Consider the following 12,691-nt stretch of genomic DNA (forward strand, 5'->3'; position numbering starts at 1 on the left):
AGGGTATCTGATCCAGCTCCCTGCTAATGGCCTGGGAAAGCAGCAGAAGATGACCCAAGTGCTTGGACCCCTGCTACCCTGTGGAAGATCCAGAAAAAGCTCCTAGCTCATGGTTTCTGCCTGGACCAGCCCTGGCTGTTGTGGCCATCTGGGGGAGTGAACCAGCAGATGGAAGATTCTCTCTCTCTCTCTCTCTCTCTCTCTCTCTCTCTCTCTCTCTGTCAAATAAATAAATAAATCTCCAAAAAGAAAGAAAGAAAAGAAACCTCTCCATAGCTGATTCCCTAGCTAACTTTTAAAACTCTACCTCTTTTGCTGACCTATGCCACTTTATAAAATAGCATCTAATTTACTTATATACTTACTTATTACTGAATGTCTACATCTCTCCATGAGAATTTAAGGTCCATGAGGGTAGGATCTTCTCCTATTTCTAAACTGTTGTATTCTGGGGTCTGGTGTTGTGGTGTAGTAGGTTAGGCTGCTGCCTGTGATGCTGGCGTCCCATTTGGGCACCAGTTTGAGTCCTGGCTGCTCTACTTCTGATTCAGCTCCCTGCTGCTGCACCTGGGAGGGCAGCAGAGGATAGCCTGGATGCTTGGGCCCCTGCTGTCATCTGGGAGACCCGGATGGAGCTCCTGGCTACTGGCTTTGGACTGGCCCAGCTCTGGTCATTGCGGCCATCTGAGGAGTGAGCCAGTGGACAGGGGATCTCTCCCTCTGCATTCTTTGTCTTTCTCTAAACTGTTATATTCTGAACAGTAGATTGTTGCTTGGCTTTTAACAGTCACTCAATATTGCATTAACTAATCCTCACCATCTCTTCTCTGCTGGAATTCTGTCTATGACAGAAGACCCTTTGTCTGCCTGACTGGTAGTTTCCAGTTCAGGAATGATACTGCTTTATTGTCAATAATTCACTTTGCAGCTTACTAAATGATACAAAAAAAATCTGATCAGCAGTTGCTTCGCAAAATTCCCACAGCTGCGGGCTATATATAAGTCATCCTCATCCCAACCAGCCTCAGACTAAATACTTGCATTCCTAGTATTTTTTCTTTCATCATAGAACTTATTTTCCCACTAATTGTGTCCATTAAGCATCTAATCCCCAGTGCTCAGCTGTATTTTCATGCATTGCAACATATAATACAGAACTCTAACCTGAATTTAAGTCTGAAATCCACTAGTTGAGAAGATCAAAGAGAAATTAAATGAACACATTACCACACAACATTCAGTTTATCATGGCTAGTCAGAGTAGCTGTTCTTACCATTCATCTGGTGTTTATTTCTCAAAGACTTTAACACAGGTTAATTCTCCTTTCTAGAGAAACACATTATAATCTGGCTCAACACCAAAGATGCTCTCCAGCCACAGTGAATTAGTTCCTTGTTTCAGGGGTCACAGGCCCAGGCCAAGCCTGCTCTCAGGTATTGGAAGCAGGTATCTGGATATTTCTTGCAATTAGGAAATGTGTCAAGTGCCAGGAACTTAATACCTAAAGGTGAAGAGCTATTCTATGCTGGTTCCCTTCTTCTAGTCTCTCTACCCCAACACTGGCACTCTCTATCTGATACAGCTGTTATGGGGCAGATGTATTTTTTTTTTTTTTTTGACAGGCAGAGTGGACAGTGAGAGAGAGAGACAGAGAGAAAGATCTTCCTTTTCCGTTGGTTCATCCCCGAATGGCCGCTGCGGCAGGAGCACTGCACTGATCCGAAGCCAGGAGCCAGGTGCTTCCTCCTGGTCTCCCATGTGGGTGCAGGGCCCAAGGACTTGGGCCATCCTCCACCGTACTCCTGGGCCACAGCAGAGAGCTGGACTGGAAGAGGAGCAACCAGAACAGAATCCGGCGCCCTGACCGGGACTAGAACCCAGGGTGCCAGCGCCACAGGCCGAGGATTAGCCTAGTGAACCACGGCACTGGCCTAAGGGCAGATGTATTAACAACTGGCGGTAAGTGGTCAGGGGAGAGCAGTATGACATTTCAGAAACCAGTTCTTTTTCGGGGGGTAATACTTGATACAGATCAGAGAAGAAAAAAATGGATACAGCACTTTACTACTTTGATTTTACTCTGTAAGGGCTGGAATAGGAAATGAAATGCAATAAATGGCCAATTAGGTGCTGAGAATTTAAACACCGGTTATATCAAGATTGTTCTACTAGCGACAACGCAATTCAAACTGAGTCCTGTATCTCTCTTCCAAGTTCTCATTCCAGAGAATGAGCTCACAAACAGGAACGGGTGAAATGAGGCTTAGCATTTGGGAATAAAGCCAGATGCGCTGGAAGCTAAGGAGTGGGAACGCTGGCCTTCTACGCACTATTTGTTCCAAGAGGAACTCTCCCCAATATACACACTGCAAGACAAGGTGACCTTCCTATGAAATCCATTCCCTGCTCAGGCCTGTGGTCTGATACAGATCTGGAATAATCCCCAGTGAGTTACTCTAGGTACTTAATGTTAAGGAAGATAAGGAAGCAGGACCAGCATCAGTCAGTGTTCTTTAGAAAGACAGAATCGATGGGACGTGGATACAGGTCTACGCAGGTGGGTTTATGAAGGGAATTGGCTTAAGGGATTATGGTGGCTGAGAAGTCCCATGACAGGTTCCCTTTAGGTGAGAGGCTATGGCTCAGTCCTGTCCACAGGCTCAGAACCAGGGCTGATGTGTAACTCAGCTCAAGGCCAAGAGCCGGAAGGCCAGCAAGGGGGCTGTGGGTCTAAGTCCTGGAGTCCAAAGACCAGCAACTGACGTCCAAGGCAGGAGTCCAGCATGTCTCAGCTCACAGAGACCAATTTGCTTTCTGTGTTTACCCAGTCCAGATTCTCCCAGACAACTGATGGTGCCACCCACACTGAGGCCAGGTCTTTCTACTTAAACACACACAAATTTCATTTGAAAAAAATCTCCAATATAAATCCTACAGAACTCTTTTCCAGGATTCTAGGAATTCTTTAATCCATGAAATTACCCATCACGGAGCCCAAAGAAGTTAAATCTAAGGCCAAGGTCACAGACTGGATTCTCTCTCTCTTTTTTTTTTCTTTTTTTCTTATTTATTTATTTATTTATTTATTTTTGACAGGCAGAGTTAGACAGTGAGAGAGAGGCAGAGATAAAGGTCTTCCTTCCGTTGGTTCACCCCCCTAATGGCCACTGTGGCTGGCTCACTGCGCCAATCTGAAGCCAGGAGCCAGGTGCTTCTTCCTGGTCTCCCATGAGAGTGCAGGGCCCAAGGACCAGGGCCATCCTCCACTGCACTCCACAGCAGAGAGCTGGACCGGAAGAGGAGCAACCGGGACAGAATCCAGTGCCCCAGCTGGGACTAGAACCCATGGTGCCGGTGCCGCAGGCGGAGGATTAGCCTAGTGAGCCGTGGCGCTGGCCATAGACTGGATTCTCAAAACACCTGGTGCTTACAGACATCATTCACACACAGGCACTCCCTCCCCTCACCAGGCTTCACGCCCAGTGGACACACGTACTCCCAGATACCTATGTGTCCAAGACTTGCCTGATTTTGTGAGTCATGGGTAATACTGTACATATGGCTACACCCCTCTTGCTATTCACACACATACACCCAGTCAACCAATAAATATTTTAGCATGCATTTGCCAAGCACTGTTCAAAACGCCAAAGACGTTGTACCTGCTCTCAGCGGACTTGTGTTCCTACCCACAATCACAAATTGAAACATGCAGACTATCACAGCTGGCTCCTGTACCCCTTAGCCTGAGGATGAACCAGGGCTGTCTTTATCTGGCAATCAGGATAGCTGGATTTCAGTCCAGAGACTTCCATTTACCAGCTGTGTGGCCTTGAGTAACTCATCTTGCTTCTCTGGCCTTGTATTCTCCTATAAAATGAGAGTCTTAATCAAGGATAGGTAACCTTTAAGCTTCTTTCTCAATTTCACATTCTGTAAATCTCTCCCCCTTGAGTAAATGTAGGCCCTGAATCAGTTGTAGGGGTGGAGCTTATTAGCTACTGGAAATTGATGATGAACCTAGATTTTTTTATAGTGAATTTTAAGGAGTAGCATTTTGTATTACAGAAATGTGCCATGAAGGGACGGCACTGTGGCACAGTGGGTTAATGCCCTGGCCTGAAGCACAGGCATTCCATATGGGCGCCGGTTCGAGACCCGGCTGCTCCTCTTCCAATCCAGCTCTCTGCTGTGGCCTGGGAAAGCAGTAGAAGATGACTCAAGTCCTTGGGCCCCTGTACCCACATGGGAGACCCAGAAGAAGCTCCTGGCTTCTGGCTTCGGATTGGCTCAGCTCCGGCCGTTGCGGCCATTTGGGTAGTGAACCAGTGGATGGAAGACCTCTCTCTCTCCCTCTCCCTCTCCCTCTCCCTCTCCCTCTCCCTCTCTCTCTGTGTAACTCTGACTTTCAAATAAATAAATGAATCTTAAAAAAAAAAAAAAAGAAAAGAAATGTGCCATGAAATGGTATAGCACCTGGCTATCGATACAGGCCAAGTCGGGTCCTCACACACCAGAACGTCAGAAGCAGCTCACAGTAAAAGCAGTTAACAGAGCTTAGCAAAAGAAGAGAGGAAAATGGGTGACAAATGTGATGGTTTCTTGCCCTAGTTTGATGGGAGAGAAGCAGAAGACTAGGTGGAGAAAATAAGGCCTCCCATGGGACAGTTTGTGCCTTCCGACTGTTGTAAAATCCAAATAGCTAGTAATAAAGGTTTTGTCAAGATTTTTTTTCCCTGTGTTTTTATAAAGCATTATACTACAATCTAATTAGTCTGCTTCCCCAGGTCCTCTGTCAGAAATATCACCAAACAAGATGGCAGGCGCTTGGCATGCCAATGAAGACACTGCTTGGGAAAGCAGCATCCCATATCAGAAGTGCTTGGATTCAAGTCTCAGCTCCACTCCTGATTCAGTTTCCTGCTCATGGGCTCCTGGAGGCAGCAAGTGATGGCCCAAGACGTTGGGTCCCTGCCACCCACACCAGAGACCTGGACTGAGTTCCTGGCTCCTGGCTTTGTCCTGGCCGTTTGTGGGCATTTGAGCAGCAACCCAGCAGATGCAGGATCTCTATCTATCATCTTCTACTTATCTACTGATCAATCATCTATCTTTCCATCATCTAGCTTTCATCTTTTTTTTTTTTTTTTTAATCCCCAAAAAAACCTTAAAGAATCTTACGCTGGGGCTTTTGCAGCAAAGTTCTGGGATTTCTGAAAGTTGAAACTCTCCTCTCACACAGTGCCTGGTGCCTGGTGCCTGGTTTTAAGCTTTGGAGTTTGGCTTTTTTTCCCCCCCCCACACACAAAAAACCAACTCACCCAACACATAAGAAAAACTGATTCTGATTCACCCAAAAGAGACTCCCAGGTCAAAGGAAATGCTGTTTGCAAAGACACTGCATCCTAAGCATGGAGGCAGACGCCACATATACTGAGGGAAGGCCTCACAGCTGCCCCCGGACTGCTGTCACAGACGGCCCCTTCCCATGCACTAACCACGATGGAGGGATTGGCTGGTGCATCCGTGTGTGTGGGGGGGGGGGGAAGTGATGAGGAGTTTGTGGAGCAGGTGGTCCAAGGGACCAGAAAGAGGATTTGATATTACTGCCTAGAGGCATCTGATGCAGAAGAGGCCTGCTCTCTTGTCATCACCAATATGCCAGGGCGAGGAAAAAGGAGCTTTTGAGGAGTTGGAGAGGTGGGCAAGAGGCGTGAGGGCAGGAAGAAATGGTGGAAAGATGAGGGTAGATCCCAGTGGACTCGGGTGGTTTGCAGTTCTCCAAGCAGCTGCTGATTCGGCTTCTGTTTTTGAATCTAGCGTTCTTGTGGATCTGCCGGGCTGCAGGCCTCAGCTGCTGCACAAAGAGGATTCAGTACCTGAGCAGCCAAAGTGGTCTTCCAGGCCAAGAACAAACCGCTTCCGAGTCCGAGGAAGAATAGAGAGAAAAAGCCAGGAGCCTTCTTGGTGAGCCTCCGCCACCCTCGCTGCCAGGGCGCTACCCTGCACAAAAGCTGGCCCTTCTCCAAGTCCACCAGCAACAAAACTCGATACTACGTGGTTTTAGTGCGCCCTCTGGTGGTCACAGCATGACTCTTCAAGCACTCTCATAATCTAAAGACTCACTCAAATATCATCCAATTGAAAGTTACATTGTAGAATATTTTTGTTCACTCTTATTATTCCACTGATGTTGCCAACAGGCCAAACATGGGTTTAAGATTCAAAAGGTAGAGAAATCTTTTAAAAACTGAATTAGTTGAAGCAGTATCTTTAGGAAAGAATATCTAACATCTGTAGGCAAGTTATTTTCATGTGCTAATGATAATCACTCCTTTATTAGCTATGTTTTCCTTCCTGCCTCTTCACTGAGTTCCATGTGAATCATATGAACAGAAAAAATCACAAAACTCCAATTTCCAGATGAGCTCATTGAGCTCAAAGAGGTTATGCAATTGGTGTAAGATGACACAATTTATGGGGCCAGCACTGTGGCACAGTGGGTGAGGTCACTGCCTGCAGTGCCGGCATCCCATATGGGTGCCAGTTGACTCCTGGCTGCTCCACTTCTGATCCAGCTCTCTGCTATGGCCTGGGAACACAGTAGAAGATGGCCCAGGTCCTTGGGCCCCTGCACCCATGTGGGAGACCAGGAAGAAGCTCTTGGCTCCTTGCTTCGGATTGGCATAGCTCTGGCTGTTGCTATTTGGGGAGTGACCCAGTGGATGGAAGACCTCTCTCTCTCTCTCTCTGCCTCTGCCTCTTTGTGGCTCTGTCTTTCAAATAGATAAATAAATCTTTAAAAAAAAGATTACACAATTTGGAAGTTATAGAGCTGAGTCCAGTTCTGGTCTACCAGTTTGCATTTTTCACTGGATTCTGCTTTTATAGAGAAGAGACATACAAGATCATTAAGATAGCTCTTTCCACATAGAATTAATTGCTACTAACTGAGCCAAGTTGTCACAATACTGTTTTAGGTGTGACACTTTGATAAGAATATTTTTGTTACTAATTATCCTTTCCTATCTTGTACTACTAATAATAGCTAACACTCATCCAGTACATTCTCTATACCAGTCATTATTTTAGGTTTACATAATTAACTCAACCTTAAGATGCTGTTACTAATGATTGTTCCTATTTCCATATGAGGAAACTGAAGCACCAAGCAGTGAAATAACTTTCCAAAACAATGCCTTTATATTTAACTTATGTAATGCAATTTTCATCATCATGGTATGGAGTCGCTTCCTGTAACAGAAATGAGCTTGTCAGTGGAAGATGGCCGAAGTCCTTGGGCCCCTGCACCTGCATGGGAGACCTGGGGGAAGCTCCTGGCTCCTGGCTTCGGATCGGTGCAGCTCCGGCCGTTGCGGCCAATTGGGGAGTGAACCATCGGATGGAAGACCTCTCTCTCTGACTCTCCTCTCTGTGTAACTCTGACTTTCAAATAAATAAATAGTTTAAAAAATTAAAAAAAAAAAAAGAAAAGAAATGAGCTTGTTAGCAGAGGATATGAGGATGCTATGCAGGTTTATAGGAGCTGAGGAAACGTTCAATTGCTGTGCACATGTAAGTAACGGACTTTGAGGAGGGGACCAGGAGAAGAGTGACTTGAGGTGAGACTGGTTATGAGCAGGAGAAGATTCAGGACCAGGGGACACAGGATGACCTGGGACCCGGCACAGGGAGATGGCCAGGCAAGCAGAGGATGGGGCATCCATGAGTGGCATGGCTCTGCAGAGTACTTAGTGAGGAAGAGAAGTTTGAAAAAGGGATTTCTTGAGTCGCTTGTTGTGTGGTGCAGAATAAGCTATCTCCTCTCTTCCCTAAGAAATCTTCAGTAAATTTTACATTGATTACTAATACTTTGTGTTGGAGTTAACTTTTTCCCCCTTTGGAATGAGGAGCTGAAAGACAATGGTAGAATACAACCAATCAAGTGCATTGTAAATTGAAATGCTCCTACGGACTGTCAACAACAAGATACCAGTGCTGGCTGGAATGGCCTGCATTGTGGCTCAGCAGGTTAAGCTGCTGCCTATAATACCAACATCCCATATGGGTGCTGCTTCAAATCCCAGCTGCTTTGTTTCTGATCCAGCTCCCTGCTAATGCACCTGGGGAAAGCAATACATGGCCAAAGTCTTTGAGCCCCTGCCACCCATGTGGAAGACCTGGATAGAGTTCTGGGCTCCTGGCTTCAGTTTGACCCAGTCCCAGCCACTGCAGCCACGTGGAGACTAAACCAGATGATGGAAGATCTCTGTCTCTTCCTCTCTTTGAGTAACTCTGCCTTTCAAATAAATAAATCTTTTCTAAAAATGAAAAGGGAGGGGGGGTTGGAGCTGTGGCATAGAGGGCTAAAGGCCCTGCCTGTGGTGCTAGCATCCCATAAAAATGAAAAAAAAAAAAAAAAGATATCAATAATCAATGTATTGACTTTTTAAAAAAAAATTTTTTTTTGACAGGCAGAGTTAGTGAGAGAGAAAGAGAGAGAAAGGTCTTCCTTCCATTGGTTCACCCCCGAAATGGCTGCTATGACCGGCGCGCTGCGCCGATCTGAAGACAGGAGCCAGGTGCTTCCTCCTGGTCTCCTATGCGGGTGCAGGGCCCAAGCACTTGGGCCATCCTCCACTGCACTCCCTGGCCACAGCAGAGAGCTGGCCTGGAAGAGGGGCAACCGGGACAGAATCCGGCACCCCGACCGGGACTAGAACCCGGGGTGCCAGCGCTGCAGGTGGAGAATTAGCCTAGTGAGCCACGGCGCAGGCTAATCAATGTCTTAAACTGATACATTAATTCCTTGTGAGGACCTTGGAAAAAAGAGGAAAAAGACCTTCACACCATTCAGCTCAGAAACCACCATCTTTTGTGTTATGGCAGAGAGAGGGGAGAAGGGGAGAGGGCACTTAAACATCCCCTACCAGTGAGGATCACACAGTCTTAGCAGATTCCATGCCACCCTGTAAGTGTCTAGTACCCTACCTTCCTCTGCACAGACAGAGAAAATGAAGTCCAGAGGGAGGCAACAGGTTGGTCACATCCATCCAACCTTTCCATTTCCCAACAGTCCAGCTATTTAGGCCTCATGTGTCAAGTGACATGCTAACACTCAGCCCTATTATTTTTTTAAAAAAGACTTATTTATTTGAAAGACAGAGTGATGGAGAGGAAAGGAGAGGGAGAAGGAGAGAGAGAGGGAGAGGGAGAGAGAGAGAATGAATATCTCCCATCCACTGGTCCACTCCCCGAATGTCCACAACAGCCAAGCCTAGGCCAGGCCAAGAACACCATCCGCTGTCTCACATGGCGGGCAGGAACTCAAGTACTCAGGCCACCCTCTGCTGCCTTCCCAGGTATTTTAGTAGGAAGCTGGATCAAAAGCAAGGGGTAAGACTTGAATCAGCACTCTGATGTGGGGTGCAGAAGCTTCACCTGCCATGCCACAGTGTCCACTCCTCATCCATATTCTTTCCATCCCATGAAACATCCAGTCCTAGGCTAACGCCACTTACGAAGATGACCAGTGGGGTCGGAGCACTATTTCTTCTCCCTCCGTCCAGCTGCAAATAAGGAAGCTCCCAATGTGCTTCCACACTTTAGGTTCTGGCCAAGATTCTGAATGTCACTAAATATAAGTCAGTCCCTTCTCTGACCTCTTTTCCCCTTTCTAGGATGTAAACCTGGATGCCAGTCCCAAGTATCTCACATGATGTCCTGAACACAGCAACAACTCAGATAACAGGTGTTTGTGGAACAACCATATCCACAAAGCGTTTTGTACTTCATCTAGAGAGGCAACACCATCTAAGGCCGCACCTCCCTGAACATGCCTGATCTTGTCTGCTCTTGGAAGCTAAGCAGGGTTGGGCCTGGTTAGTACTTGGTTAGGAGAGGCAACACTTACTCGAAGTCAGATATCTTTGAAGAGGAAGTCTCCCACAAAGTTAAAATTGCCTTTAAAAAAGACAGTACAAATTGATATTGTCATCCATTTGCTTAAACTTTATATATATTTATAGTTTTTTAAAACATTAAATGAATTTTAATATCTAAAAGATACTGACAAATAGAATGATATGCACTGCCTAACCACATTTTGGTGGACAATGGGTTGCATGTATGAGGGTTGTCCCTTAAGATAATAATGGAGCCGAGAAGTTCCTATTGCCCATTGACACTGTGGCCATTAATAATGTGTGTGTTTTGTGTGTGATGTTGTGAGTTTGTGGTGATGTTGGTGTAAACAAATCTACTGACAACCAGTCTTACAAAAGAATAACACATACAGTTATGTAAAGTACATAATACTTGATAAAAAAACTCTTATTTGTCTATGTATTTATTCTACCATACACTATTATTTTATAATATACTACTTCTATTTATATATAAAACAGGTTTACTGTAAAACAGTTTGCCACATTACACCAGCAGCAGCCTCATACATCTCATATTTCCTGCACCTCTTGGTCAAATAATTTTCTCTTGTGTTTTTTTAATTTAATCTTGTGTTGTTCATCATGGCTCCTACATATACAAAATCAATTGCTAATGTTACCAGTCAGAAGAGGCCATACTGAGTGATGGAGCTGGAAATGAAATTAAAATTGATTAAGGAACAGGAAGGAGAAAACCAGTTATTGCTTGCCAGTGAGACATGTACCTTTCTGGAACAGTTATGATCCTGAAAACCAAGAACAAAGTGGTGGGAGCTGTTAGAAGATCTGTGTTATTGAAAGCAACGAGGCTAACAAACATTGAGAAGGGCCTCCATCAGGTGTGGGGAAACTTCTAATGACTTCAAGACCAGACACAGAACGAAATCCCTCTCGGTGTGATGATATCACAGCCTGAAAAAAAAAAAATCTGTTGTTGAGGTTGAAAGAAAAGACTGGACAGACTATTCTGAATTTACTACGAGTTTCGGTCTAAACTATTTGAGAAGTTATTCATTACATACTGTAAAAGTGAGTGGTGAATCTGTGAGTGCCAAAGTGAAGGCAGCTAAAGAATTTTTGGTAACTCTAGGAAGCTGATTGTGGAAGAAAATTACTTGGCCAGAGCAAGTCTTCCCTGAGGACAAAAGCTCCCTATTCTGAAACAGATGCCTCAAAGGACTTTCGTCCATAAGGAGGCCAAGTCAATGCCAGCTTTCAAGGCTTTCAAGCGGAGGATCACAAACTTGCTGCAAGATTGTGTTGCAGACTACAAAATCAAACCTATTGTGATCCCACACAGAGAGATCCTCAGGGCCCTCAAGCATCAATGCATGCATCCTGCCAACGCACTAAAGCTGCATTAGGAAGTCAAGAGACCCTTCTGAAATTGCTATGCCCGCAAAATGGAGGAGAAGTACTGTTTGGAGAATATTACATCTTTCAATATTTTGCTTATTCTTTTTTTTCTTTTAGAGATTTATTTATTTATTTGAAAGTCAGAGTTACAGAGAGGGAAAGACAGAGAGGTCTTCCACTCGCTGGTTCATTCCACCAAATGGCTGCAACAGCCAGGGCTGTGTCAGGTTGAAGCCAGGAGCTGGGAGCTTCATCCATGTCTCCTGTGTGGATGGCAGGGGCCAAGCATGGGCCATATTCCACTGATTTTCCCAGGCCATTAATAGGGAGGTAGATTGGAAATGGGAGTATCTGGACATAAACTGGTGCCCAGATGGCATGCTGGTGTTGCAGGCAATGTATTTAGCTGCTATGACACAACGCTGGCCCCTATTTTGCTTACTCTTGATAATGTTCCCACATGTATTGTTTCTATTGATGACTTTCATCTCTAAATCAAAGTAGTGTTTCTCCCTCCAAATGCCACCTCTTTGATCCAACCAATGGATCAAAGAGTTATAGATATTTTTAAGGCCTATCACCTGAGGAGGACCATTGACCAGGCTATTCCTGCAACTGACGAAGACCCTGAGAAGACATTTGGGAAGGACTGTGATACTTAGAGCTTTGCTTGGGCTTGGGGTGATGCCAACAAGGAGTGTACGAATGGCATATAGAAAACACCCAAGAGGCCCATCCACAACTGCAAAGGATTTGCCAAGGATGAGGAGCTTGCAAAAACCACCAAGGCTGTGGTTGAGACGGCAAGCAATGCACTGGGTGTGGATAAGCATGGCATTAGGGAGCGCCTACAGATGGTTCCTGAGGAATTGCCTAATGAGGAGTTGTTGGAACTAGAACAAGTACACATAGATGAAGATGGGGCAACAGGAAAAGGAAATTGTAGAAGAAAAAGAGGAATTCAAAAGAAAATTCACAGCAGAGGGCTTAGCAGATTTTTCAGACTCAAACAAGCTCTTCAAAAAGTTTTAAAACATGGATCCCAATACCAAAAGGTTTTCATTAATACAAAGAATTGTTTATGCAGCATTATTTACTTACAGGCAAATCTATGATGGAAAAAACAGGCATTATAGCAATGTTGGTTAAGCCATGGCTTAGGGTGCCCACATCCCATATCAGGCTGCCTAGTATGGAGTCCCACTTCCACTTCCTATCCTGCTTCCTACTAACACTTCTGGAGGGCAGCAGATAACAGCCCAAGTACTTGGCTTTCTGACATTCATGTGGGAGACGTGGATGGAGTTCCTGCCTCCTGGCTTTGTCCTGGCCCAGCTGTGGCTGTTGCAGGTATGGGGGGAGTGAATCAGTGAATGGAAAATTTCTC

At 45.4% G+C, this 12,691-nt stretch overlaps 1 protein-coding gene and 1 long non-coding RNA gene across 22 annotated transcripts in view; one reads left to right on the forward strand and one right to left on the reverse strand.

Moving 5' to 3' along the window:
* The window catches only part of COX16 (cytochrome c oxidase assembly factor COX16), a 64,027-nt gene that overhangs the window by 29,153 nt on the left and 22,183 nt on the right, over positions 1–12,691 (reverse strand). For 3 of the 21 annotated variants that reach the window (XM_089322194.1, XM_089322203.1, XM_089322204.1), the window contains one exon: positions 9,990–10,860. The exons of 16 other annotated variants lie outside the window; for them this stretch is intronic. In XM_089322194.1, coding sequence (XP_089178320.1) covers positions 10,726–10,860 — 135 coding nt within the window. In that variant the 3' untranslated portion in view covers positions 9,990–10,725. Of the gene's footprint in view, positions 1–9,914; positions 9,965–9,989; positions 10,861–12,691 lie in introns of those variants that run through there. 2 more of the 21 variants (XR_016226537.1, XR_016226542.1) reach the window with 1 other exon arrangement.
* LOC149120086 (uncharacterized) lies at positions 1,603–5,059 on the forward strand. The gene is made up of 2 exons (XR_016226547.1): positions 1,603–2,379; positions 4,789–5,059. It is a non-coding gene; the product is annotated as an uncharacterized LOC149120086 (long non-coding RNA).

Source organism: Oryctolagus cuniculus, chromosome 20 (genome assembly GCF_051225735.1).
Source record: "Oryctolagus cuniculus isolate XC-2025 breed Fujian yellow rabbit chromosome 20, ASM5122573v1, whole genome shotgun sequence".
Lineage (NCBI taxonomy): Eukaryota > Metazoa > Chordata > Mammalia > Lagomorpha > Leporidae > Oryctolagus > Oryctolagus cuniculus.